This window comes from Eulemur rufifrons, chromosome 8 (genome assembly GCF_041146395.1).
Source record: "Eulemur rufifrons isolate Redbay chromosome 8, OSU_ERuf_1, whole genome shotgun sequence".
In the NCBI taxonomy this organism is placed as follows: domain Eukaryota; kingdom Metazoa; phylum Chordata; class Mammalia; order Primates; family Lemuridae; genus Eulemur; species Eulemur rufifrons.
In genome coordinates, this window is record NC_090990.1 from 38,089,576 (window position 1) to 38,116,876 (window position 27,301).

A 27,301-nucleotide genomic window follows, 5' to 3' on the forward strand; every position below is an offset into this window, starting at 1 on the left:
CCCCTTGACGTATTCCTGATCTTTTTTGAGTTTATAGGAAAGATAATCTCAGGCATCATTTACATTGCTTTCATTGATTTCTTTTGTCTCTATTCCTCTATTTGGCTTTTGGCATTAATTTTGGCATTGATTACCAAAACAATGAATATAAAATATAAATTTTGTGAGTATGTCCCTAAGTAAGCAATTAATAATAGCTATGAAACAGTTGACTGAACACAGGTTAACAGTCATATTACAGAAATAACGAAGAAAATCTGCCGTGTTGCATCCTATTATAAATAACATTACCAAAATAACTTTGTCAATTTTAATACGATTTTGGCATTCTTTTAGCATAAAAGTTGTTAACTTGGGGGTTCAGGAACACATAAATATTTATTCCATGGAAAATAGTGGCATATGCTTTCAATTTATGGGAATACACCCAAAAGATTTCTGTAGGTCAAATTAAACTTTTTTTTTTTTTTTTTTTTTTTTTGTTGAGACAGAGTCTCACTTTGTTGCCCAGGCTAGAGTGAGTGCCGTGGCGTCAGCTTAGCTCACAGCAACCTCAAACTCCTGGGCTTAAGCGATTCTACTGCCTCAGCCTCCCGAGTAGCTGGGACTACAGGCATGCGCCACTATGCCCGGCTAATTTTTTCTATATAGATTTTTAGGTGTCCATATAATGTCTTTCTATTTTTAGTAGAGACGGGGTCTCGCTCAGGCTGGTCTCGAACTCCTGACCTTGAGCAATCCACCCGCCTCGGCCTCCCAGAGTGCTAGGATTACAGGCGTGAGCCACCGCGCCCGGCCAAATTAAACTTTTTAATTTTTTTTTTAAACAAGTTCTCTGTTGCCCAGACTCACTGCAACCTCAAACTCTCGGGCTCAAGCAATCCTCCTGCCTCAGCCTCCCAAGTAGCTGGGATTATAAACATGTGCCAACGCACATGGCTAATTTTTTAATTTTTTTAGAGACGGGGTCTCCTTATGTCACCCAGGCTGATCTCAAACTCCTGGCTTCAAGTAATCCTCCTGCCTTGGCCTCCCAAAGTGCTGGGATTAAAGGTGTGAGCCACTGCACCCAGCAAAATTAAACTTTTGAGAGACTATTTATCTGAGAAAATCAGACCATTGTCATGTTTTGAAAATTTTTTGGTCATTATCTTTTGATTTTATGGTAATTTCTGCTATAAAGGAACTACATTAATTCATTCAACAAATATCTGAGTGTCTACCAAATTCTTAATGTTGCAGATATGCCAACAAACAATAGACAAACATAAAAATCTCTGCTCCCAAGGAGCTTACATCGTACTGACAACCTCAAGATTTCTTTTTTTACATTTTACATTCTAATCTGACATTTATCTAGAGTTTGATAAAAAGTGACTCCTTTTTTCCAGTGTAGACTTTGGTCTGCAACCTTATAATATCAAATTTCTAATAGTGCACTGACACAAACTTTTTGCAGTTTTCAAAAACAATTCTGTAATGAGTACCAAAAGCTTTTTTTAAAAGACTTAAAAATATATATGCAAATATACTCAGCAATTTCACTTCTTAGAACTTAAAAAAATAATTAAGGATGTACACAAAAAGCCAGGTGTGGTGGCTCACACCTGTAATCTCAGCACTTTGGGAGGCTGAAGTGGGAGGATCACTTGAGGCCAAGGAGTTCAAGACTAGCCTGAGCCAACATTGCCAGACCCCATCTCTACAAAAAAATGAAGAAATTAGGCAGACATGGTGGTGTGCACCTGTAGTCCCAGCTACTCAGGAGGGTGAGGTGGGGAGATCACTTGAGCTCAGGAGTTCAGGGTTACAGTGAGCTATGACAGGGGCCACCGCACTCCTCCCTAGGTGACACAGCAAGACTTTGTCTCCAAAATTAAAAAAAAAAAAAAGGGGGGGACGTACACAGAGATTAGAATATTCATTACAGCATTACGGTACTGGAAACAACTCAACTCTCCAATAAAAAGTAACTGGTTGAATACCTTATGGTATTTCTATATAATGTAAATAATATATAATCACTTCAATGCATGTTTTATAAATTATATAATTTATATAGAAATTACATAACTATAAGTTAAAGCATATATCTTGTTCAGAATTATAGGTTATAAAAAGGTATTAACAATATGATTCTATCTATATACATTAAAAAAGATAGATGCCTATATACCAAAACATTAACTCTGGTTATCTCTATATTGTAAGATTAGAGGCAATCTTATTCCTTTTTTTTCTTTGTTTTTCCATATTTTCTACTAAATTAAAATTAATTGCAATAATGAGTCAATAGAGAATGCATCATTAACAAAACTCAAAGGATGTTTAAGAGTTTCAGTTTATACCTATGGGGTACAATATACACTATTCAAGTGTGGGTACACCAAAGACCTAGACTTCATCACCATTATGTTACAATACATACATGTAACAGAATTCAAGTTGTACACCCTAATCTATTAAAATAAAAAAGAGTTTCCATTTAATCTTTTTTTTTTTTTTTTTTGAGACAGAGTCTCACTTTGTTGCCCAGGCTAGAGTGAGTGCCGTGGCTTCAGCCTAGCTCACAGCAACCTCAAACTCCTGGGCTCAAGCGATCCTCCTGCCTCAGCCTCCCGAGTAGCTGGGACTACAGGCATGCGCCACTATGCCCGGCTAATTTTTCTATATATATATTTTTAGTTGTCCATATAATTTTTTTCTATTTTTAGTAGAGACGGGGTCTCGCTCTTGCTCAGGCTGGTCTCGAACTCCTGACCTTGAGCGATCCACCCGCCTCGGCCTCCCAGAGTGCTAGGATTACAGGCGTGAGCCACCGCGCCCGGCCCATTTAATCTTTAATACAAAGACAACGTATTATAGGATGAAGGCCAACGTATATTTAATAGTGTGCTCTTTTCTTCAAATAAAGTATTGTGACAATTCTATAGAACTAGATTACTTGAAATTACTTGAAAAGAAATACCATAGAACATGCCCAATATTTCTATTTGTAAAGAGTTATTAAATAATTAAAATAAAAATCCACTTTGAGTTGATTACCTATCCAGGGCTTCCTTGAAGTATTTTCTCTGGACATCAAACTGAAAGACTGTACGTTCACAATCAGTTGAAGCATTATCACTGCCCCCATGTTTCTTCAGGAAGGCATCAAACCCATTCTCATCTGGATATTTCAAACTACCCATGAATACCACTAAATGGAAAGAACACAAAGCCACAGAACATAAAGATATAGACAATATTTTTATATCAAGGATGAACTTTGTTATATGGATGGCAAAACTGAAAGAATATAGGCCAACACATTAACAATGGTTATGTCTGGATAACACTTACTTTCTTCATTATACTTCTGTTTTTGCAACTTTCTATAATGCTCATGTATTACTTTTATACTAAAAAACCCAAACATTACATTTTTAAAGACAAGAAAAATATGTAATTGATTTATAAAAAGGCTAAAATTTAAGAAGTATATATGCAGATTGTCTGCTACTATAAAAATTCATAAAGTGAGAAGTTTATCCTCAAATAGCTTAGAAAACTAGAATATAAAAAATGAGTAATTTAGGAAAACAAATATGGATTTAAATATTTTTAATTATATAATATTCCACATAGGTTTTATTCAAGTGCATTCATAACAAACTGAAGTTTCTATTTTGTTTTGTTTTTATATCAATCATGCTTTTTTATTTTCTGCATTTCTGATGCTTTGACATCTTGGGGCCTTGCTAACCCTGGAAGAGACTGCCCTGGGAGGAGCAATTCCTGGAAAATAGTAATCTTCTGATGTATTAGCTTTACCATACCTGAATAAAAATAACACCTACATTTTAAAGTAGTTTTCTAAGTGGTTTCATACTAATTCTCAATATAAGCACACTGAAGGAGATTAAAATTAAAAGTGGCTCCCTATGACATTCATAAATCAAAGATTTTTTTCTTAGCCTTTTTCTTTTATTAAATATATCACAATTCTATCAAACCAATTACTTATCTTTGAAATCAACTCACACAAATTTAGAGGGGACAAAAACACACCCTGGAATGATATTTGACAAGATCTTACTGTGCTCCAAAAAGTGTGCCAGCCCGGGTAGGTCATCTGGATCAGCAAAACTCCCAACTCCAACACAAAGAGCCGCTGCAGACTGGAGTAAGTAGAACACATACAAATAGTTTAGTCAATCCCAGAGGAATAATATTAGCACCTCATCTTAAGGATTCACTTGCAGATGGATGTTTTCCAATAGAAAGTAACAAAATTCTTTCCCTGAGAATCAGGAGGAGCAGCAAAGTGAAACTCACCAGAACTGTGTCAGTTTCACCCTGCTGCTCCTCCACTTGCCATCCTGCCAAATGCTGAACAGGTGCAGACCTAAGGAAAAAAGCAGAAACAGACCGGAAAAAAAAGGAAGAGGGACTGGACAGCCCACCCAAATATAATTTCATGTCAGCATTTCAGAATTCTGAACCAAGTTTGTTCCCTGAATTATTAGATTTTGGAAATCTGCAGAAGAAACATGTCTAAGTAGATTATTTCTAAAGATCTCTAAGCAATTAAAGACTCTATGTTCAGTAACTCAGTTACCAAATGTGAAACCTCTCAATGTTACTCAGAAATTTGTTTTTATTAAAATAGAAAGTAAAATAACATTTTAAGAAAATATCTAACAAAAATAAGTGGTTAAAAAAGTGAAATCTTTAGCTATTAAAAAAAACTATAGAACTACACTTTAAAGAGGCTTTTTAGTTCTTCGCATCTTATTGAAGATATATAGTATATATTACTTATCAGTTTATTTTCTCCCAACACCTTGGGAAAATCAGAGTTTTTAAGAAAACAGGTGGCTAGGAGGTACACCAAACTCTGTACTTAAAATGGTTGGGGCATACCATTATATCATCACAAGTTAAAAGAAAAAAAAAAGGAGAGAAAAACAGTCAATTTGAATGCTTTCAGATAGGAAGGTAAATTATCAACTTTCCCAAATTTTATAACTGTCAATTTTATAAGGCTAACACATTTAGTGAAACAGATTATTTTGATAAATGGTTGCCCTATTAGAAAAAGAGCTTTAAAAAAAATAGCATGTACCTGGCGTACAGTCTAACCATGTATCAGAAAATGAAAGTATGTTTTTTAGAAGAACCAAACAGCCTCACTTGATACTATAAACCCCATTTTGAAGACTTAGGCACATAAACTCAGTTAAACATAGGGGAATATCTATTTCTTCAAACCACAGTCTAACCTGTTCTGTGATGTTTTAATAGATGCCTAACCTGCTTTCAGCTCCAACTACCCCATAAAGATTTCTTGTCTCGACCAGCAGGGCTGAAGACATTTTTGAATAAGTTGACTTAAACCACAGTCTATCAGTCAGCTTTGACCACAGCAAAAACAGGCTCTGCGATTGCTAGAAAAGAAATTCATACTTGAGAATTTTCTACCCAAGAAATTCATACTTGAGAAATTCATACTAGAGAACTGAATTAAGAAAGCCCTCAACAAATCGTAATTCAGTATATAGCTACACTTAAATTTCAATTTTCTTGTTAATATACCAAACTTTTCAGATCAAGAACAACTTCTTTTGGGAGGAAGAAAATGGAGGGGGATAAAAAAAATTGCCTCAGAAGTAGTTAACTACTTAATTAAACATTCCCCCCAAAAAACTATCAAATTTTTCTTCCCACTTCCTTTATTAATTAAGTCTCATATTTACCTTAAATAGGGTTCACATTTTTAAAATAAAAATCATAAAAGCACTTCAAAATCCTATACCAGTCTTAAACCACCTCTTACCAAGACTAATTTACTTTATTTCCCTTTTCCAGATATTTATTCATTCAATAAATATAAACCATTTTCCATTGTTAACAATCATGTAGTCTTTCTAGTGTATCCATTGTTTCTGAATCAAAACAAGTCGATTTCCTCTTCAACTACTTAGGTTCCTCTGTTCCATTCTTGTGTAATCCAGAAAATTAGCTATCAATATTTTATAAAGGATTATATCACACTGAATTCCCAGAAAAGTAGCACGTAAGCCTTTTTTGGTTTTTTTTGTTTTTTTTTGTTTTAAGACAGGGTCTCATTCTGCCACCCAGGCTGGAGTGCAGTGGCATGATCATAGCTTGCTGCTGCCTCAAATTCCTGGGCTCAAGCAATTTTCCCACCTCAGACTCCCAAGTTGCTGGGACTACAGGTGCTCACCACCATATCCAGCTAATTTTTTCATTTTTTGTAGAGACGGGGTCTGGCTATGTTGCCCAGGCTGGTCTTAAACTCCTGGCCTCAAGCGATCCTCCCTCCTCGGCCTCCCAAAGTGCTGGGATTATAGGCATGAGCTACCGTGCCTGGACCCCTAAGTCATTTTTTTAAATGATCACTAGACTATGATGCTGCTGCTTCTAAAAAAGATAATCTCTTATAATTTGATTCACCTAAGCAAAATAAAAAGGGGTACCAAAAAGCCTGAAGTAAATCTTCTTCGTTCATCAAAGGTGTTCACAATTGCTGTATAAAGCTAAGTATTTTATAACGTCTTGACATTAAAAGTGGGTATTAAAACAATTTTAATTGTTTTACATTGCTTATCAGTTAATAGAAAACCTAAAGAAACTCAAAGAAATGGAAAAGCTACTTTTAGATAGAAAGATACAGAAACTTATAGATAAGAAATATTCAACTAAGAAGTTGTAACAGCGTTAGAACTAAAATGAACCTCAAAAATTATGTAATCTTGTTTTAGAAATAAGAAAAAAAATGAGAAAATGAAAAGGCCTAAGACCATCTAGAAATACAGGGACAGAGCCATATTTAGAGCCCAGGTTTCCTGACTGTCAGTATTCTTTCCATTCTGTGACTTTTATAATTTCTTCCTATTATTGTTCTATTTGGAATTATGAGATCTATTTTAAATTAAAAATGAATTTATTAATTCCTAATCTGTTTATAAAGATCTTGACATATAGACTATCAAATAACATACATTTATACTTTTTTCAGTGTTTTGATTTTCACTTCTAAAGCTTTCCAAGCTAAAACTACTTGGCATATCATGCTACCCAAAACCAGGACCACTCATAATCTGAGTAGCAAGGGGCAAAAAGCTTCTTAAAAACTTAGTAAAAGAACCAGTATAATCTTTCATTTAAATAAATAATTTTTTCCAGGAAAAAGGAATACCAAAGGATTTAGTTAAATCATACCTACTACTTATAACTCACATCTTCAAATCTTTGAGGGCTAAGCACTTTTAAGTTTCACTGACTTCAAACATTTGCTGGTCAATTCTACTATAATGCCTCCAAAATATTATCCTCTAATATGGGTACACCCTACTGCGAAATGGAGGCATTCTTCAAAAAATATTAAGAGGGAAATTCTCCCTATCAAGCCCTATTTATCTATTCACTGATAGCCATTATATATTAAATTAACTAGGCTCAACTCCCCCACTTCTATTTCAACTTTTCCAATGACTTATTTGTCCAGACCTTTGGTACTTTCTTATAAAAAGAGCTGAATCAAATTCAATTAACTAGATAGAAATTACCCGCATGATGACTCTAAGAACTCTAGGCCCATGTGAAGACTCCACACTGGCCCCATTCTTTCCTCCTCCTTTTTCTAGTCTCTCTAAGGATAATATACTCTCTTATTCATCTATCCCAGGCTAAGAATTATATAGATCCTCACCTACCAGTATTTGTTTTTAAAATATATAATGCATACAAATACACATAAAATCAAATATTGCCATTGATTACCTCTGAGAGATATGGTTATCAGTGATTTTTTTCTTTCTTTAATATTCCATTAATTTCTATAATGAACATTTATTACTTTTATAATCAGAGCAAAATGTTTTCAAATTGTAATCCTTATGCAGAATAGACCTTTATCTAAGACCAAAAAATAAATATATATTCCTTTTTGTCATTAAGAAATAAAGCATGAGTTTAGAAGTTATCCCAAAGAATTCCCAAATTAGGAAAAGATAAAATAGTAGACATGACTCACACCTGTTTTTCAGTGGTTTTCTTTCTAGCTTCTGCTCTCTCTTCTATTTCTTCCAATTCATTATCCTCAGTATCAAGATCATCATCATTATGTTCATCATCATCATCAAACTCATCTTCATCATCAAAACCCTCTTCATCATCGTCTTCTATTTCGGCACCAGAATCTTCATCATCATCATCATCTTCCTCCTCCTCCTCCTCCTCCTCTTCATCATCTGTTGCATTTCCTGTTTTACCTTCCATATTACTTAGGTCTGAAATCAAAAGTGCCTGCAAGCCATTCCGTAATTTGATGTATCTGGGGGAAAAAAACCACACAACATTTTCATCCAGCTGTCCATTACATTACACCAACACAAGCATAGCAGAATTTAAGGGGGGGAAAAAAAATCCAAGCACGCGCGCACACACACACACACACACACACACACAAACAACACTATTTGTAAACTAATAAAATTGTTCTGGGGAGGGAACCACAAAAGCTAGTCAGTTTCTGGCTAGCCAGCGGGAAACACAGGGAGGGACACTTCCCTGTTTGTATTTTTTCAATTTTGAACTATAAAATATATTTATGTATTCAAAAATCACATTTTAGAAGTTAAACATACACAATAAACACACCGCTCAGCCTCCCCTATTTTTCAGTTTGTAAGTATTTAAACATTCTACCATATCAGAAGACTTAGCCTAAGAGAAATGTAGCCCTCAATATACAGAGCAGTCATGCCAGCTTAAGTATTAAAGCAAAATCACATAAATTTAAACTCTGCTGATTCCCTTTCCTACAATATATTTGACATTATACCAGTTCTCCATAGCTGCTTTTACGAACTAAAGAAATGGTTACATCTCTAAGGAAACTAAATCCCACAGGTAGCCCTGCAGGAAGACGAGTCTTACTTAGTAAAACTACTGTGCCAGTTTGATGATTAGTTGCCTATTATAGACTACTCCCACTTATACTAATTCTTTCATGTACTTATTCAATAAGCATTTATTTATCACCCTTTATGTATCAGATGCCATGCTCCATTAAGGACAGAAAGAATAAAAACCACACAGTTCTCAATCAGGCATTCACTGTCCAGTAATGAGATAATCAAATCAGTACAATATAGAATGATAAAGGTAAATACAGAATGTAAGAAAGAAGGAAGCAGTCAGGGAAGCTCTGAGACAAGATACCCTTAAATAAAGACTTAAAGATGAAAAAAGAGTTAGCTAAGCAGAAACTGAGAAGCACAATCATTCAAAGAAAGACAAAGAAGAGAACCTCTGGGTCATGATGAAAGACTAAATACAAGGATTTATCCCCTTTCCATATTAAAAAATTCACATTAAAATGATAGAAAAAAATTTGTGGTTTTATTTTGTTTTTGTTTGGGAATAAAATCATGACAGTTAGAAAACAGAAAAGGACATTGTTAGCAGATCACAAACTTTCATAAATTATTAGAAGACATTATACAAATTTGATCAGATTAACTGAGAAAACAGCAAAGAAAACCACAGACCTACATACATGTGATAAGATATTTGTTCTTTCCAAGAAAGCCTAGAGAAAGCCTAAGCTCCAGATCAATAAATAAAGAGTAAGGAGAGCTTCAGGACAATAAACTCAATTATTAATTAAATTGGAAATAACCCAAATGTCTACTGACAGGAAAAACTGTGGTATATTCACACAGCGAAATTTTTTTTCATATAGTGGAATATTATAAAGCAGGAAAACATACAATTCAGCAAAAAACTGTAACATTGGTTAACCTTAAAGACATAATAATGAGTGAAAAAAGTCAGAAGACTACACACCATATGAATACCATTCATACAAAGTCAAAAATCAAGCAAAAATAAGCAGTATATTGTTTAGCTATACATATATATGACAAAAATTTTTTAAGCAAAGAAATAATAAACACAAAATTCAGAATGGGAGGGCAACATGGCAGGATACAGAGGGACAGGATGACCAAGAACCCAGAAGTAAATCCTAGTTCTTAAGTTGAGTGATGGGTTATTCATTTTGGATTTGTTACCCACCATTTATATAGAAGTTGCATGTTTTCTTTTGGCATATATCAAATATTGGAAAGTTTTTGAAATGGTAATTAAAAAACTTCATTCAGTAATAACTTGGGCAGTCAGGTCATGTTACCAAATAATCAACTGTGGGAGACCAGAATATGCCACCCAAAATATGCCTCTTTGGCATAAAGATTGAACTGAAGGTAAGTAAGAAGCAGATGCAGGAAAGCTCTCTGCCCTCCATTTGCCAAAAATCAGGACATAAGTTTACAAAGACAATAGATATCCCAGCCTACCTCCTTTCTACTAGAGAGAACACAAGTTAACCACTGAATATAATTTTGTACCTGTACTGGCCTGAAGATGACAGAGGAATCTACATTAACAACCTTTATTGACTAGCCTTTGTCTGCCATTTATTTGCCTTCCACAAGTTGCTGCCCCTAGAGACTCAAAGTTCTTGTATACTGGCTTATTACTTTTCTAAAAATTTACTGCTCTTTGTTGAAGATGCTATATAAACTGGAATTCAAAGCCACGTCTTTGAAAAACACTCATTCTCTGGTTATTGCCCATGTATATATGAAATATACATGTTAATAAACTTATGTTTTTTTTCTTGTTAGTCTGTTGTGTGTTACAGGGATCCATGCCAACTAAGAACTTATGAGGGGAATTTAGGAAGGATGAAGAAAAAATTGTTTTCCTCCACTACACAACCAAACGGCAATAGGACAAATTAAAACCCAAGAGCTGTTTCCCAAAAATATGCACACTCTGTCCAGAAATAAATTCTAAGATGAATCTTAGAGACACAGAATCTTAGACAAGCAGAGTTTGGGTTAGTCCCAGATATCCATATCAGACATAAAGGCAGGTTGGGCGGAAAAAAATTGGGGGGTGGGGGTAGAACTCTAGAACTCTACTTGGTCTTTGTAAGGTTACAGTGTACATTTTTTTACTAGCTCACAATTTCAAAAATAAGGAGAACAGAAAAAAAAATCTAAAGGTACTCTACTTTCAAAATAATCCTATGTATTCTGCTTTTCAAAATAAATCACAAATATAATAACTTTTCATCAACTCCACAGCTACTTCCTTAGTCTATGCTGTCATCAGGTCTAGTCTCCTAACTGGTCTCCCTGCTTCCATTCTAACCTCAATAGTCCAGCATACCTCTCTAAGCCCATCCCACATGCATATCTTAAGTCTATTCTCAACAGGATGTATAAAGCAGATCACTCCTGTTATGGGCTGAATTGTGTTTCCCCAAAATTCATATGTTGAAGCCCTAAATTCCACTAACTCAGAATGTGACTATAGAGATAAGACCTTTAAAGAGTTGATTATTAATAAAATGAAGCCTTTAGAGTAGGCCTAATGCCTACTGAGTGGGGTCCTTATAAAAAGAGGAAATTTGAACACACAATGGGACACCAGATATGCATGTGCACAGAGGAAAGACCATGTGACAGATACAAAGAAGATTGCCATCTGCAAACCAAAGAGAGAGGCCTTAGAAGAAACCAAACCTACTGACATCTGTGAGAAAATACATTTCTGTTGTTTAAGCCACATTGTCCGTGATATTTTGTTATGGCAGCCCTAGAAAACTAATAAAAGACCATTTCTCTTTTCAAAAACCAACAATGCCTTCCCACTATATTCAGAATAAAATCCAAAATCCTTACCATGACCTGTTAAGGCTTTATATAATCTGGTTCTCCTCTACTTCTCCAATCTTCTTTCCCATCACTCTTACCTCATTCTCTTTGCTCTCACCAAATGACTTTATTGTTGTTTCTTGAACACTGAAAACAGACACTCATGCCAGGGCTTCTGTGCTTGCTATTCCCTTGGCCCTCAGATATAGTAATAGTATTTGTATGGCTGCTCCACTTCTTTCAAGTCTTTGCTAAAATATCTTCCTTTCAGAAATGCCTTCTCTGAACACAGTATCTAAAATAGCACCTCAGTCAATCTCTATTCTCTTTTATCCTGCTTTAACCTTCTTCACACCATTTATCATACTTGACTTTCTTTTTTTAATTTTCTGTCTGCACCATTAGAATTTTAGCTCTGAGGGCAGAGCTTTTATTTTTCTTCTTAAGAAACATTTGTTGAATGAACGAAAGAATGTTAATGCCTAAAGGGGGCCTGATACATGGTATGTACTTAGTAACTGCTAAATGAAACAGAATACCAGATAAAATCTAACACCTAGTTTCATAAAGAAAATTATGTATACATATAAATGTATAGCAAAAGAACTAAAAGTATACAAACCAAATGTAAGAGTAATATGTATCTGGAGAAAGTAGTAAAAGTAGAGAGAGGGACAAAGAATTTTCATGCTTTACTCTGTAATTCCTATACTTTTTCAATCTTTTATAATAAAAATATATTCACTGATTATGTATAAAAATAATTTAATAAAAAATTCTAACCCACTCCTTAACAAATGAAGAACATGTACCAAAAAAGCCCTTAGTTTTATAGAGGATAACTTCCATAACTCAACATCAAATCCATTTGAAGAAGTCATGAACAAAGTACCCTTCATCATAGCTTCTACTCAACACTATTGAAAGTCCTAGTCAACAAAAAGAGATCCAATATATAAATAAATAAAGCAGAATTATGAGGCACAAATATTGAAAGCTCAAACATTCACTGTAAAATATATGATTACCTAGAAAGTGCAAGAATTACCAAAATAAAAGTATTAGCACTAAGCAGAGTTCAAAGTAGCCAAAATCAAGAACCATGAATACAAATCAGTAGCTTTCCTCTACATCAAAGGTAACTAATTAAAATAAGACTTTTTAAAATCTCATTCACAAAAGCAAAGAAACTATAAAATACATAAATATATACCTAATAACAATAGTTAATATTTTAAATGCATTAACTTACATGTCTTAACCCAGTTAATCCTCACAATAACCCTATTGGGTTATTACTCCCATTTTATGGATGAGGAAACTGAAGCACAAAACAAAGTTTTTTTTGCCCAAGGTCATTGTGGCTTAGCAGGGACTTAATCTAAGTGGCATGACATTAGAACTCATTCTTTTCACTACTATTCAACATGGCCAACATGAGGAAAACTAGAAATCTTTACATGAGAAAATAAAAGACCTGACTAAATAATTATACTATGTTGCTGGGTGACAACACCCAATATTACAAAGATATTAATTCTTTCCCAAAAATTAATTGATAAATTCAAGGCTATTCCAACAAAAAAATCCCATCGAGATGTTTTTGACATCTTGACATACTGATCATCTAAAATTCACATGGATCAAGACATAAAAATGCCAAGAACATTTTGATAGGGAAAACAATGAAGCGGAACAGCCTTACCAACTATGAAAATATGGTCTTTAAAGTAAAGTGAAATGGAATTATACACTGGTATAAAACACCAACAGATCAATGAAAGAAAACAAGTTCTAGAAACAGTGCAATTATATAATACTGTTATAACAGTGTTATACTGTTACAGTATAATACTGTTTACTACTATGATTTGATAAATCATGGTGAAACAATCGACCATTTAGGGAGAAAAATAGCCACCTCTGCCTTATACTCAACAAATATAAATTCCAGATATTATAGAACTAACAAGAAAGATTGTCTTTAAGAAAAAATATTACCATAATATTTGCGTGAAGAAAATTTGTACTAAACAAGATACAAAATCCAGCAGTTATAAGGGGAAAAAAGGAACAATTTCACTATTTACTAATAAAAATAAACTTTTTGAACTTTCATAAAACAAAACACCATTTTAAAAAAAATCTAAGAGCAAATTGCATACTGGGAGAAAAAAATAACATATAAGAATTCCTTCAAATCACTAAGAGCAAAAACAAAAAACAACTCTAATGAAAATAGGTTTAAGGCCAGGGACGGCAGCTCACACCTGTAATCCTAGCACTCTGGGAGGCCGAGGTGGGAGGATCACTTTAGCTCAGGAGTTTAAGATCAGCCTAAGCAAGAGCAAGACCCAGTCTCTACTAAAAATAGAAAAAATTAGCTGGCCGTGGTGGTCCACGCCTATATTCCCAGCTACTGAGGAGGCTGAGGCAGGAGGATCACCTGAGCCCAGGAGTTTGAGGTTGCAGTGAGGTATGATGATGCCAAGGCATTCTAGCCCTGGTGACAGAGCAAGACTCTGTCTAAAAAAATAAAAAATAAACAAAAGTGTTTAAAAAGATATAAACAAACATTTCAGGAAGAAATACAAAATGTCTAATAAATAAAATGATGCTTAACCTCACTAGAAACCAAAGATAATCAAATTAAAACAATGAAATATTTTTCAGCCAGCAAATTAGCTAAACAAAAAAGATAAATAAAATTATTGCTATCCAATGCTGACAAGGGGACAGAGTATTCTCACACTGCTGATACATCTCAAATAGTATAGCATTTCTGTAGGAAGGCCAGGAGTGGTGGCTCATGCCTTTAATCCCAGCACTTTGGGAGGCTGAGGCAAGAGGCTGCACTCCAGCCCAGGTGACAGAGAGAGACCCTGTCTCAAAAAAAAAAAAAAAAAAAAAAAAAATTTTATAGGGAAATATGGCTATATCTAATTTTCTTTTTTTATACAGGATCTCACCCTATTGCCCAGGGTAGAGGTACAGTGTCATTATCATAGCTCACTGCAACCTCAAACACCTGGGCTCAAGCAATCCTCCTGCCTCAGCCTCCTGAGCAGCTGGGACTACAAGTATGCACTGTAGTCCATGCCCAGCTAATGTTTCTATTATTTGTAGAGACAGGGTCTTGCTACATTGCTCAGGCTGGTCTCGAATCCTAGTCTCAAGCGATCTTCCTGGTCAGGCCTTCCAAAGTGCTGGGATTACAGGCATGAGCAACCATACCTGGCCTACTTTTTTAAAATGTAAACTCAGCATACCTTTTAACCCAGTAATTTCATTTCCAGGTATCTTAAGAGAATATTCTCACACATGAACAAAAATATCTCAACAGTTTTTACTGCAGCAATGTTTGTGATAGAGAAGAACTGGGAATCACCCAAATGTCCATAGATAGGGAAATATGGAAATAAATTATCCTACAACCATACCAATTGAATAGTAGATAGCCTTCGAAACCTCATTTTCATATAGAGAGAAATTAGTGATTCAGGTTCTATCCTTAAATTGCTATTTCTAGCCTGGATAGATGGTGCTAAATTATTTTAGGTCAAAAGAGGGTGGTTAGGCCGGGCGAGGTGGCTCATGCCTGTAATCCTAGCACCCTGGGAGGCCGAGGAGGGTGGATCGCTCGAGGTCAGGAGTTCAAGACCAGCCTGAGCAAGAGCGAGACCCCGTCTCTACTAAAATAGAAAGAAATCATCTGGCCAACTAAAATATATATACAGAAAAAATTAGCCGGGCATGGTGGCGCATGCCTGTAGTCCCAGCTACTTGGGAGGCTGAGGCAGTAGGATCGCTTGAGCCCAGGAGTTTGAGGTTGCTGGGAGCTAGGCTGACGCCACGGCACTCACTCTAGCCCGGGCAACAGAGTGAGACTCTGTCTCAAAAAAAAAAAAAAAAAAAGACGGTGGTTGGGGGCTAATTATTATTTATTAACTGTCACTACCTCTCCTCAAATCATGTGGGCTCAAGTGTTTATAAGTGTATACATACATATTTGGGGGGCAGGGTTTCTAATATTTCAACCTTTCTCTAAGTAAACCTCTCTCTTCTAGTCTATTCAACCTGTCTTCTTTTATTTGGTTTTATTTTCCCACTACTCCTATACTGACAATACAGACTAAAGCAGATTATAAACCATGTCCAAGAATCAAGAATATGGTATTATTCTCTAAGTATCCACCCACTCATTTTTATTTGTTTCTTAATAAAATAAGCCAACCTTTTGTGAAGAAGCCACTTTCAGTCACTAAAATTTAAAACCACAGTTAAGAGCTTATGTACTTAAATCCAAAAATACTTGAGACCACAAGGTCCAGGACAGATGTGACAAGTTATTAATACATAATTACAGGCACATCTCATTTTTATTGTCCTTCATTTTATTGCACTTTACAGATATTGCGTTTTTTAAACAAACTCAAGGTTGTGACAATTCCTATATCGAGCAAGTCTATTTTCCAACAGCATGTGCTCAATTCATGTCTCTGTCACATTCTAGTAATTATCGTAATATTTCAAACATTTTCATTATTATTACATTTGTTATAGTGATCTGTGATCAGGGACCTTTTATGCTGCTATTGTAATTGTTTTGGGCACCACAAACTGCACCCATGTAAGACTTAACTGTTACTTCATCAAGTACGTGTTGTACGTGTTGTACATGTTCTGACTGCTCCACCAACCAGCCATTCCATCTCTCTCTTTCTCTTTGGGCCTCCCTATTCCCTGAGATAGAACAGTATTAAAATTATGCCAATCAATAACCCTATAATGACCTCTAAATGTTCAAATGAAGAGTTGTACATGTCTCACTTTAAATCAAAAACTAGGAATAATTAAGCTTAGTGAGGAATGCATGTCAAAAGCCAAGACAGACCAAAAGTTAGGCCTCCTGCACCAAACAACCAAGTTGTAACTGCAAAGGAAAGTTCTTGAAGGAAATTAAAAGTGCTACTCCAGGGAACATATGAATAATAGAAAGCAATACTGCCTTACTGCTGATACGAAGAAAGTTTTAGTGATCCAGACCACTCACAATATTCCCTTAAGCCAAAGCCTAATCCAGAGCAAAGCCCTAACTCCCTCCAAGTCTATGAAGGTTGAGAGAGATGAGGAAGCTGCAGAAGAAAGTTTGAATCTAGCAGAGGCTGGTTCGTGAGGTTTGAGGAAGGATGCCGTCTCCATATCATAAAAGTGCAAAGTGATGCAGCAAGTGCAGAAACTACAGCAAGTTATCCAGAAGATCTAGCTAGATTACTGATGAAGATGGGTACACTATAGATTTTCAATGTAGATAAAATAGCCTTCTACTAGAAGAAGTTGCCCTCTAGGACTTTCATAACTAAAGAGAAGTCAATGCCTGGCTTCAAAGCTTCAGAAGACAGGCTGACTCTCTTTTTAGGAGCTAAAGCAGCTAGTGACTTTAAGTTGAAACCAGCGTTCATATACCATTCCAAAAATCCTAGGGCCTTTAAGAATTACGCTTAATCTACTCTGCATGTGCTCTAGAAATGGAACAAGAAAGCCTGGATGAAAGCATATACATTTACAGCATTGTTTACTGAATATTTTAAGAGACCTACTGCTCACAAAAAAAAAAAAAAAAAATTCCTTTCAAAATATTAGTGCTCATTGATAATACACCCGATCACCCAAGAGCTCTGATAGAGACATACAAGGAGATGAATGTTGTTTTCATGTCTGCTAACACAACATCCATTCTGCAGATCAAGGAGTAATTTCAACTTTCAATTCTTATTATTTAAGAAATACATTTCATAAGGTTATAGGTGCCATAGATCGCAATTCCTCTAATGGGTCTGGGCAAAGTAAACTGAAAACCTTCTGGAAAGGTTTCACCATTTTAGATGCCATTTGTGATTCATGGGAAAAGGTCAAAATATCAACATTAACAGGAGTTTGGAACAAGTTAATTCCAAACCTCATGCATGACTTTGGGGGGTTCATGACTTCAGTGAAGGAAGTAACTACAGATGGGGAGAAAATAGCAAGAGAACTAGAATTAGAAGTGAGACCTAAAGAGGTGACTGAATTGCGGCAATCTCATGATAAAACTTGAACAGATGAGGAGTTGTTTCTTATGTATGAGCAAAGAAAGTAGTTTCTTGAGATGGAATTCCACTTACATGAGGTAGTTAGAGTAGTCAAATTCATAGACAGAAAGTAGAATGATAGTTGCCAGGGCCTGGGGAGAGAAGTGATTGGGGAGTTATTGTTTAATGAGTACAGAGTTTCAGTGTGGAACCATAAAAAAAGTTCTGGCAGGCCGGGCACGGTGGTGGCTCACGCCTGTAATCCTAGCACTCTGGGAGGCTGAGGCGGGTGGATCGCTCGAGGTCAGGAGCTCGAGACCAGCCTGAGCAAGAGCGAGACCCCCATCTCTACTAAAAATAGAAAGAAATTATCTGGCCAACTAAAATATATATAGAAAAAAAATGAGCCGGGCATGGTGGCGCATGCCTATATAGTCCCAGCTACTCGGGAGGCTGAGGCAGTAGGCTCGCTTAAGCCCAGAAGTTTGAGGTTGCTGTGAGCTAGGCTGACACCACGGCACTCACTCTAACCAGGGCAACAAAGCGACGCTCTGTCTCAAAAAAAAAAAAAGTTCTGGAGATGGATGATGGTGATGCTTGTACAACAATGTAAATGTACTTAATGCCACTGAACTGTATACTTAAAAATAGTTAAAATTGGAGATTTTATGTTATGTATATTTTATCAAAATAAAAAATAAAAGCACCTCTCTTCCCCACTTGATTTGAGAATCAAACAAGAGAAAAACAGAGAATAGACAAATGGAGAGCAACATGTCACCATTATCTTTGATAAAAGCTGGGTTGAAGAACATGGCTTTAGAGAGGCTTGAAAAGGGCCTGCTAAGATCCTCTGAATTGAAGTTATTCACTAAAACAGCAAGATTTTCCCCAAAAGGCTGAGCCTATCCTGCACTCAGCTTACTGTACTAGCCAAGAATATACCAAAATATAGTTTTACCTCAGTATACATGGGGGATTGGTTCCAGAACCACCTGCATGTATCCAAATCCATGCATACTCGAGTTCCACAGTTGGCCCTGCAGAATGCATGCATACAAAAAGTGGTTTTCACTTTTTGTGTACAAATACTGTATTTGCATTTGTCTTTAGTTGAAAAACTCCACATAAGTGTACCTGCGCAGTTCAAACCCATGTTGTTCACGGGTCAACTGTAATGGCTGTCTGCAGGCTATACTGAAGAGAGATGAAGAAGTTAAGCTGACCATGCCCCAAGTCATTCACACTTACTAATCAGACACTTTATTATTTTTGGGAAGAGAAAGAGGTTAAAAGCATTACCATAGCAAAGTCCCTCCACATTGAACCAGTGATCCCCACATTGTATAACAGTTTCAAAAGAAAAAAGAGGGGAAAATTGGTAAAAAATATTTTTTTTCCAAGAAAATTTCCTAGAACTGAAGGACACACATTCTAAGCTGATTGAGGTGACCACAGTTACAGAGGTTTTAAAGCTCTGGCAGAGAATTGGGGTTAAATTCATGTTAGATCACAGAGAACACTAAAATAATAATAATAAGGCATTTTATATATGACACCAAAAGCACATATAAAATCTAAAAACCTATCCAGAAGACCAAGTCAACTTTCCAAACTACAGTCTATTTCCAACTCTTCTGGTCCCACCATGGAGAACTAGAAAGGTACTATAATCAACTCAGTTTCCTTTGATTTGGATAGGTTTAATGACTGACTTCATTCTGGGAACATGAAACCTATGTCAGAGTGGAGGTTCCAGAATAAACTATTAATATCTTCTTGTCTGCCAGGTCTCCCAATTAGAGAATATCCTAAGAAATAGATCAGATCATCAGAGGTTACCCTTACGTATCTACCAAACCCATTATGATTGATCCTACACCTATCCATAGGATTCATTTGGAAATAAACAGGCTTCTGAAGTAAAGAAAAAACTGACACTCAAAATATCCCATATAGGCCCGGCGCGGTGGCTCACGCCTGTAATCCAAGCACTCTGGGAGGCCAAGGTGGGCGGATCGTTTGAGCTCAGGAGTTCGAGACCAGCCTGAGCAAGAGCGAGACCCCATCTCTACTAAAAATAGAAAAAAATTATATGGACAGCTAAAAATATATATAGAAAAAATTAGCCGGGCATGGTGGTGCATGCCTGTAGTCCCAGCTACTCGGGAAGCTGAGACAGGAGGATCCCTTGAGCTCAGGAGTTTGAGGTTGCTGTGAGCTAGGCTGACGCCATGGCACTCACTCTAGCCTGGGCAACAGAGTGAGACTCTGTCTCAAAAAAAAAAAAAAAAAAAAAATCCCATATAGCTTAAGAATGCATTTTGGGAATAAATAAATAAATATCTTATAAAATGGTAATGATTAAATTATGACAGGCATAAAATATTTTGAAAAACATTTAATAAGAAAATGTTCATGACAATGTTAAATATGGTATTATACCATTTTAAAAACTATGATCATTCCTTTCTTAAAGCATTCTCCTCCACTGGTTCTTCATTGAAAAAAAAAAAAAAGGCTACTATCCTCTAGTTTTTCTCCAGCTTTCTCTGACTGCTCCTTTTGAATTCTAATTGAGGGTTGCTCTTCTGTGTCCTTTAGGTCTTTAGCCTTAGAGAAACTAGTTAACTTGCTCAAGATCACATAACCAGTAGATAGGAAACCAGATATACAAATGACAAAAAATGCCATATCTCTATTCCAGTACCTATTACATTTAATGCATGTCAGTTTCAGTATCTGCTCTCTGACTCTCCCACTGCAGATCATAAACTCCTCGAAGGCAAAAGGGCCTTTACACCATATCACTGAATTCCTCAAAAACAGAGAGGTTTTTTTTAATGCTAAATCTTATTTCCATGAAACAGCACACATACATTTTAGGGAGAAACAATTTATCTTCTTTCTATTCTTATCATCCCATCAGCCCACATTAATCAGTCTAAGGAGCAAGAAGAGACAAAAGATACGTTTATTAAAGGCTAGTTTAGTGGCTCTAGCCTGTTATCCCCCACTTTAGGAGGCCGAGGCAGGAGGAATGCTTGAGGCCAGGAGTTTGGAGTAACAGTAAGCCGTGATCATGCCACTGCACTTCATCCTGGGTGACAGTGAAACAAACCCTGTCTCATAATTAATAAATAAATAAAAGATATATTTATTAAAGTCACAGTAGTATTCAGAAGATCTAATGCATTTTAACCTTAAAAGCACTAACTTTGTCAAATGAGCTTGAATTTTGCCTCTATTTTACAAGACTAAGAGAGTGCAAAAAAAAAAAAAAAAAAAAAAATCAAGATTTGGATTCAGACCAAGGAACTGGATGTTGTTGAGCTCCTAGAATTTATATACATGTAAGTACATGATGATTTCTTCTGTAGCTCTAAGATTCTGTGATCACATCAATTTGTGTATGTGACACACACACAAACGAAATTGCTGCCTGACATACTGAATGAAGTATTACTATTCCAGGGGGCTGAGATAAAAAGATCAACAAATAAACTCACGTTCTTCCCATCCAATACAAAAGAAAATGCTCTTTTGTTTTCTGATGTATAGTTGCCTGCTGATAACTTAGACTTGCCTAAGGCTTCTGCTCAGAAGTGAGCCATCCCACTGCTAATAAACTATTAGGGAAGCCAGCAGATGTTAGTGGTCTCAAGGCAGCTGTTCTGCTCACTTGAATTGTGATCCTTGAACTGTTCTGTGTAATGGCATACAATAGTAAACAATAAACGTTCAGAAATAGCCTATACCTTATTCAGCACAAACCCACTATTTTTCTATAGTATACTGAGAATTTCTTAAGATAACCATCTCCTCACTTGTAACAGTCTGACCAAAATTTAAAATAGAAGAGCTTGCCCTCCAGAAACTTACATGCCTTTTCATTTGTTCTTCTCCCCTCCCCCATAGAAATACAGGTCTTTTTACAAACATGTTAAACATGCAAAGCGTTTTATATTTATTTTAGTAAATCCAAACTTTCTAACATTAAGTGCTCTTCATTGTTAAAACAACTTAATATTTAGAATGTGCCACTACTGATGATCCTGCCCACCTAGAATTTCCACTCAACACCAATAGAGATTTGAGCAATAATAGTTCCCAATCTGGAGTCCCTTAATCCTTCCAAGAGGAAGAAAATCAACACTTAGCGAGCATTTAACATAGATCCCTAAAAAAGCATAGTAGGTGTCCTGGAAATATGCTCAACATTTCAAAAAAGCTGAATACAAATTACATGTACAGAATTAAAATTCCACAGGCTATTAATAAATGCAGACGGGTAAAGCTTTCAAGGCATTATTTCACTACAATATTCCTTTAAGCAGGTCCTCCTTTGGTGCTTATTCACACATTCAAAAGGCGTATAACATGATAGTTGTGTACTGTAGTTGATCATATATAAAGTCCTACTGAAATAAAACGGAAGGAAGAATTAGTTCTGCGTGGAAAGGCTTCACAGAAATAACACCTGAGCGGATCCTGGAAGGATAATTCAACTGGATGAGTTGCAGCTGCCTCCTAAGTCTGATTACAAAAATCTACAGAATTTAAGTTAGCTAAGTCTTTAAAGATCATCCAGTCCTGAGGTTTTCCATCTTTATTTTAAAGTAACAAACTCTTTTCTGCAAAAGTCTAATTGAAACTACAGTGTATAAAACAGGTAATGTGAACCTGATCTTTTGAATGAGGGAAGAAGGGCTATTGAAAAACACTGCTATTCCAATCGATTCCCTTCATTTTAAAATAGGCTGAGACACCAAGAAGGACAATGAATTGACAAAGGTCACACAAAGACACAAATGTAACAATTTATTCCAAGAACAGCTCTTAAGCATTGTCTACTCTTTGAAGTCTTTCCTTCCTCCAAAGGTGGAATTTACCACTCTACTTTATTCCCCAAAATATCTAGAACATACCTCTATTATGGCTTTTATGAAACTTTAGTTTTATTTTTTTAAATGTGTCTGTGTCCCTCTACTACATTGTAAGCTCCCTGAAGGCAAGGACTATCCTAATCATCTTTGTCGCCCAGAATAAAATGTTGTTTTCTACGTTGTATTTGACTAAGTTTCATAAAAGATTTAATCTAGCTCAGCACATGGCATACAGTAGGACTTAATAAGTATTTGTCAAATGAATTTACCAAAAATTAGGTCATTAAATGAAATAATACGCTTAAAGCAGTTAGAACAGTAGGTGATATACTGTGTATATTCCACAAACATTAGTTATTATGTAACTTTATATAGGCAGAAAGAAAACCTGAAGCCATTATTTAACATTTAATCTGCAAGGCAAAAACTCAGCACCTTTTATCACGTTTTCAACTTGCTCATTTACACATAACCAATACAGGATGAGTATCCCTTACCCAAAATGCTTGGAACCAAAACTGTTTCAGATTTCGGATGTTTTTGGATTTTGGAATATTTGCAAATACATAGTGAGACATATTGGGGATGGGACCCAAATCTAAATCAAAATTCACTTATGTTTCACATACACCTTATACATATAACCATCAAATAGCAAAAGTTTCAGGTGCGGAATTTTCCACTTGTGGTGTCACGTTTGTTCCCAAAAGGTTTCAAATTTGGGGGCATTTCAGGTTTTGGATTTTTGGAATTAGGGATGCTCAACCTGTACAATCACATCTTTAATGAGAAAAAGAGAAAATCTGGCCCATCAATAAAGATCTCTTGATCCTGGCACCCTGCGGAAAATAACAGAAAGAGTTAGGTACTGTTAATCTCTAGACTTGGAGTGAAAGGAGAAATCCGGCTGATCTTAAACTTGGGGCTAAGTCACTTCTCTCTAGACTTCAATTTGAGTCATCTGTCAAAGAGGGCTGGTGGGGAGTGTCAAGATTATCTCTAAGGTTCTTTCCTGCTCTCACACCGTAGGAGCTTACAACAAATTCAGAGCTAGAACCCTTCTTCAGCTTTCAACTCAACATAAGCAAGAAATTTATAAAAATCAGCAAATGGTGTACTGGATTCGGTGTCAAAGAGCCAGGGTTTTCATACCAGCTCTGCTATTAATTAGCTGTATAATTCTGAGCAAGAAGCAAACTCTTTGGGTCTCAATTTCCTCATCCCATAAAATGAAGTTCTTGGACAATATGAACTCTATTTAAAATTCATCATAGTCATGATGTTCTATGAAATAAGCTACCTCTGAAGGAAATATTCAGATAACGATTCAGTCACCAATTATTAAAAATGTTTAGAGGATTCCTGCATAAACCAAAAAGCATTTCACGACTAGAAGAAACCTTACAAGGCTTCTACAATTCCCCCAACTGAGACCCAAGTCCTCTCTAATATTCTTGGAAGAGGTCACCCAACCATTCTAGTAATGGAGAACTACCCATGGAAACAAGCCACTTCAACTTAGGCGAACTATGATGCAAAATTCTTTTACCGAAGACACACCATTCTCTAGTAACTTTCACCCATTAGTTTTATCTCTCTTTCACTTACAGACCCCGCAAATGTTTTTGGATAGAGATAATATGCCCCTTAAAATCCTGTCCTCCAACATTAAAACCACCAACTCCATCAATCTTTCCTCATAACACAGTACCAAGACTCCCTCACCATCCATGCTGCCGTCCTCAGAGAAACCTCCATCCTTGCTTGTCAAAACTACTCAAACGGCTCTTCCCATTCTGACATCCTGGAACCCAAGATTTCCCACTTGCCCAGCTGACACCACTTGGAAGCCCCTAATTGCCCTCGCCACCTCCACCCAAGGAAGCATTTGGGGTGAGAAGTATACCCTGTTGCTCCTTCGGGAGCTGCCAAGACAAGTGTCGGTGGCACCCACAGAGAGACCCGCACCCTGTTCTCCTCCCCAGTCCAAGCCTCCTCCCTCACCGGTATTGCTTGGGGTCGCTGGGAGACTTGACGATCTCAGGGTCTCCAGCATTACTGAGAGACCCCCTCCGTCCCTCTTCCTCAGATTCATCTGCTCCTAGACGGGCAACCCGGCCGCTCTCGCCCAATTCCTGTCCACTGGGCTGCAGGTCAGGGCAGCTGCAGGTAGACTTCCCCTTGTTCCTTCCTGGCATGGTCAGAGTAGGAAAGGGTCTGGCAGCAGCAGAGTCTTCGCACCGACCCCGCGCTTCGATTCTCCACAGCGCCGCGAGCTCCCGGCCGGCCTCACACCACTTCCTCCCGGTGGCACAGACTGCAGCAACCGTGACTTTCCTCAGCATTCACGACCAAGCTGGAGCGATGGGCATCCCGCTTCCCAGGGCCCACCTCCTCCTCCTACTCCTCCAGCCGCTCCTCCTCCTCCGCGTTCCAGAGGCGGTGGCGGCCGGCGCTGGTGCTGCCGCAGCCGCTGGGGAGGACAGGCCTGAACCCCTCCCCCAATCCGGTCTCCCTCACACTAAGTTCTCTCATACCCCCGCCCTCGCGGCCGCCGATGACGCTAATGATTTTAGCCAATGATGAGGCAAGAAAGCAGTCACACTCACATAAGCAACCAATGGGAACAGGGGAGATAAGCAACCAAAGTGACCGGGCTGGAATCTCAGAGCACCCAGAGACCATTTCGAAACCCGAGATGGGCGGGGCGAGGGAGAAGAGGCGGAGAGGGTGGCGCTGAGGACGACGGGAGAAGGGTGCTTGGGCGGCTGCGCAGCGTTTGTGACGTAGGTGGGAGTTGGTTTGAGACAAGCACTGAATGGTGCTCCGTGTCTCAGAGAGAAATATTCCCCTAATGGAGAAAACCGAGAAGCGAGTGGTGAAAATGAATTACAAAGTTGGGTTTTTTATTGTCCCCATTCGTGTAATATTTTGTTCACCCTTCCCCTCAGACCCAGAGCGGAGCCTTCGGCAGTGACTCAGCATGTAGAAAAGCAGAACGCCGGAAGTCTTTTCTTACCTCGCCGGATGGATGCCGCTTGGGAGTTGCGCTTTTCTGCTCTACCGCCGTCAAACCCTGGTGCTTCTCACGCTCAGGGCTTAAGAAAGTGCTTGGAAGACCGCTGTGGAAGTGCTCGCTCTTCTCTGCGAAGACATTTTTTAGCTCCATCACGGACTAGACCCCAGTTAGCCCACCGTTATGTTCAGCCAACTTAAAAAAATTTTTTTTTCTAACTTACTTAGTGGGGGCGGGAGGGGTCTCGCTCCGTTGCCCAGGCTGATCTCGAACTCCTAGCTTCAAATGGTCTCCCGCCTAGGCCTGCCCAAAGTGTTGGGATTACTAGCGTTAGCCACCGCGTCTGGCCTCAGCCAGCTTTTACTGAGCTACAGCATGTCAGGCTGCTGCCTTCAGGTCCCTTTTCCCAGTTTTTTCTGCTTGCAGTGTCCTTTGGAGGGCAATCTAGAAATGTGACTAAAACGTATACGTAAAAGAAAAATAAAAAGCAGCTGACGTTAATAAGATGCAGTATGTTGACACTATGGGGCAAGAGATCCTAGCACATGAAAGGAATAGGCCAGATATGAATGAATGGGAAAAGACTTCAAGCAGGGAAATGTATTGATTGTTACTAAATGTTTAAGTTTTTCAAGGCCTCTTCTCAGCTCCAAAAACAGGAAATACAGCCATGAACAAAACAAAACAAAACCCTTGCCTTTGTGGAGCTTGCATTCTACTAGAAAGAAACAGTAAAATAAGTGATATATTCAAAAAGTACAAATGCTATAAAGACAATGCAGGATAGGACGATAAGGTGGTGGCAGCCGCTGGAGGACAGGGGAGGATTCAGGGAGGAAATGATGAAACCTGAACTGGGGCAGTAGATGAGATAAATTGAAAAATACTGTTCAAATAATCCCGCTTTGTTTCCATACATCTTTTCAAGAACTTAGCAGTTTTTAAACTAAGCAAATCCACTAAGTTTCCCTCCTTCGGAGTAGTGTTTTTTGTTTGTTTGTTTAATCTCCAGTTCCTAACAGAGCTTCCCAGTGTACATACACCAGTAAATGTTCGTTGTTGAATAAATACCTGAAATGACATGTTTATGTTGAGGTATTTTTTTTTCTCTCTCTACAGCAATAATGCCACAAGGAAGAAATCTAAAAATTTATCTTGTAATTAAATTTTTCTAACTAGAAGCAAAGAGAGGTCACACCCTGAAGTATGATGTGTTCTTCCCTTTAAAAAGAGGTCTGTGAATCTTAAAGGTCACTAGGCTATAGAAATATCATAGCAACCTATAGTGAGGCATTCCATTATTCATTCAACCAATAAACTGAGTATGTGCCAGACACTGGGAGTAGAGTGATGGACGAGAAATTTTCCTGTTCTCTTGAAGCTTACAAGCAAACTGGTGAAAGAGGCATTAAACAAGCACACAATTTTTAAATTTATAATTGTGGATAGTTCTAGCAGGAGACATACAAAGGGACCTAGCCTGGTCAGAGAGTTTCCCTAAAGAAGAGAAATTGCACATTTGAAAAAGATACAGGAACTGATATAGGAATGTATAGGAACAGATGTTTGAAACCTCTGAGAAAGCAGGTC

At 37.3% G+C, this 27,301-nt stretch overlaps 1 protein-coding gene across 4 annotated transcripts in view; it reads right to left on the reverse strand.

Annotated features, from left to right (window-relative positions):
* The window catches only part of NRDC (nardilysin convertase), an 87,130-nt gene extending 61,930 nt beyond the window's left edge, over positions 1-25,200 (reverse strand). Inside the window, exons 1-7 of one of the 4 annotated variants that reach the window (XM_069479966.1) lie at positions 25,126-25,185; positions 24,700-25,095; positions 8,044-8,341; positions 5,296-5,429; positions 4,318-4,387; positions 4,079-4,160; positions 3,046-3,199 (exon numbers count right to left, since the gene is read on the reverse strand). In XM_069479966.1, coding sequence (XP_069336067.1) covers positions 3,046-3,199; positions 4,079-4,160; positions 4,318-4,387; positions 5,296-5,429; positions 8,044-8,341; positions 24,700-25,040 — 1,079 coding nt within the window. In that variant the 5' untranslated portion in view covers positions 25,041-25,095; positions 25,126-25,185. Of the gene's footprint in view, positions 1-3,045; positions 3,200-4,078; positions 4,161-4,317; positions 4,388-5,295; positions 5,430-8,043; positions 8,342-24,420; positions 24,462-24,699 lie in introns of those variants that run through there. The other 3 variants (XM_069479971.1, XM_069479968.1, XM_069479967.1) reach the window with 3 other exon arrangements.
* Between the last annotated feature and the right edge of the window lie 2,101 nt (positions 25,201-27,301).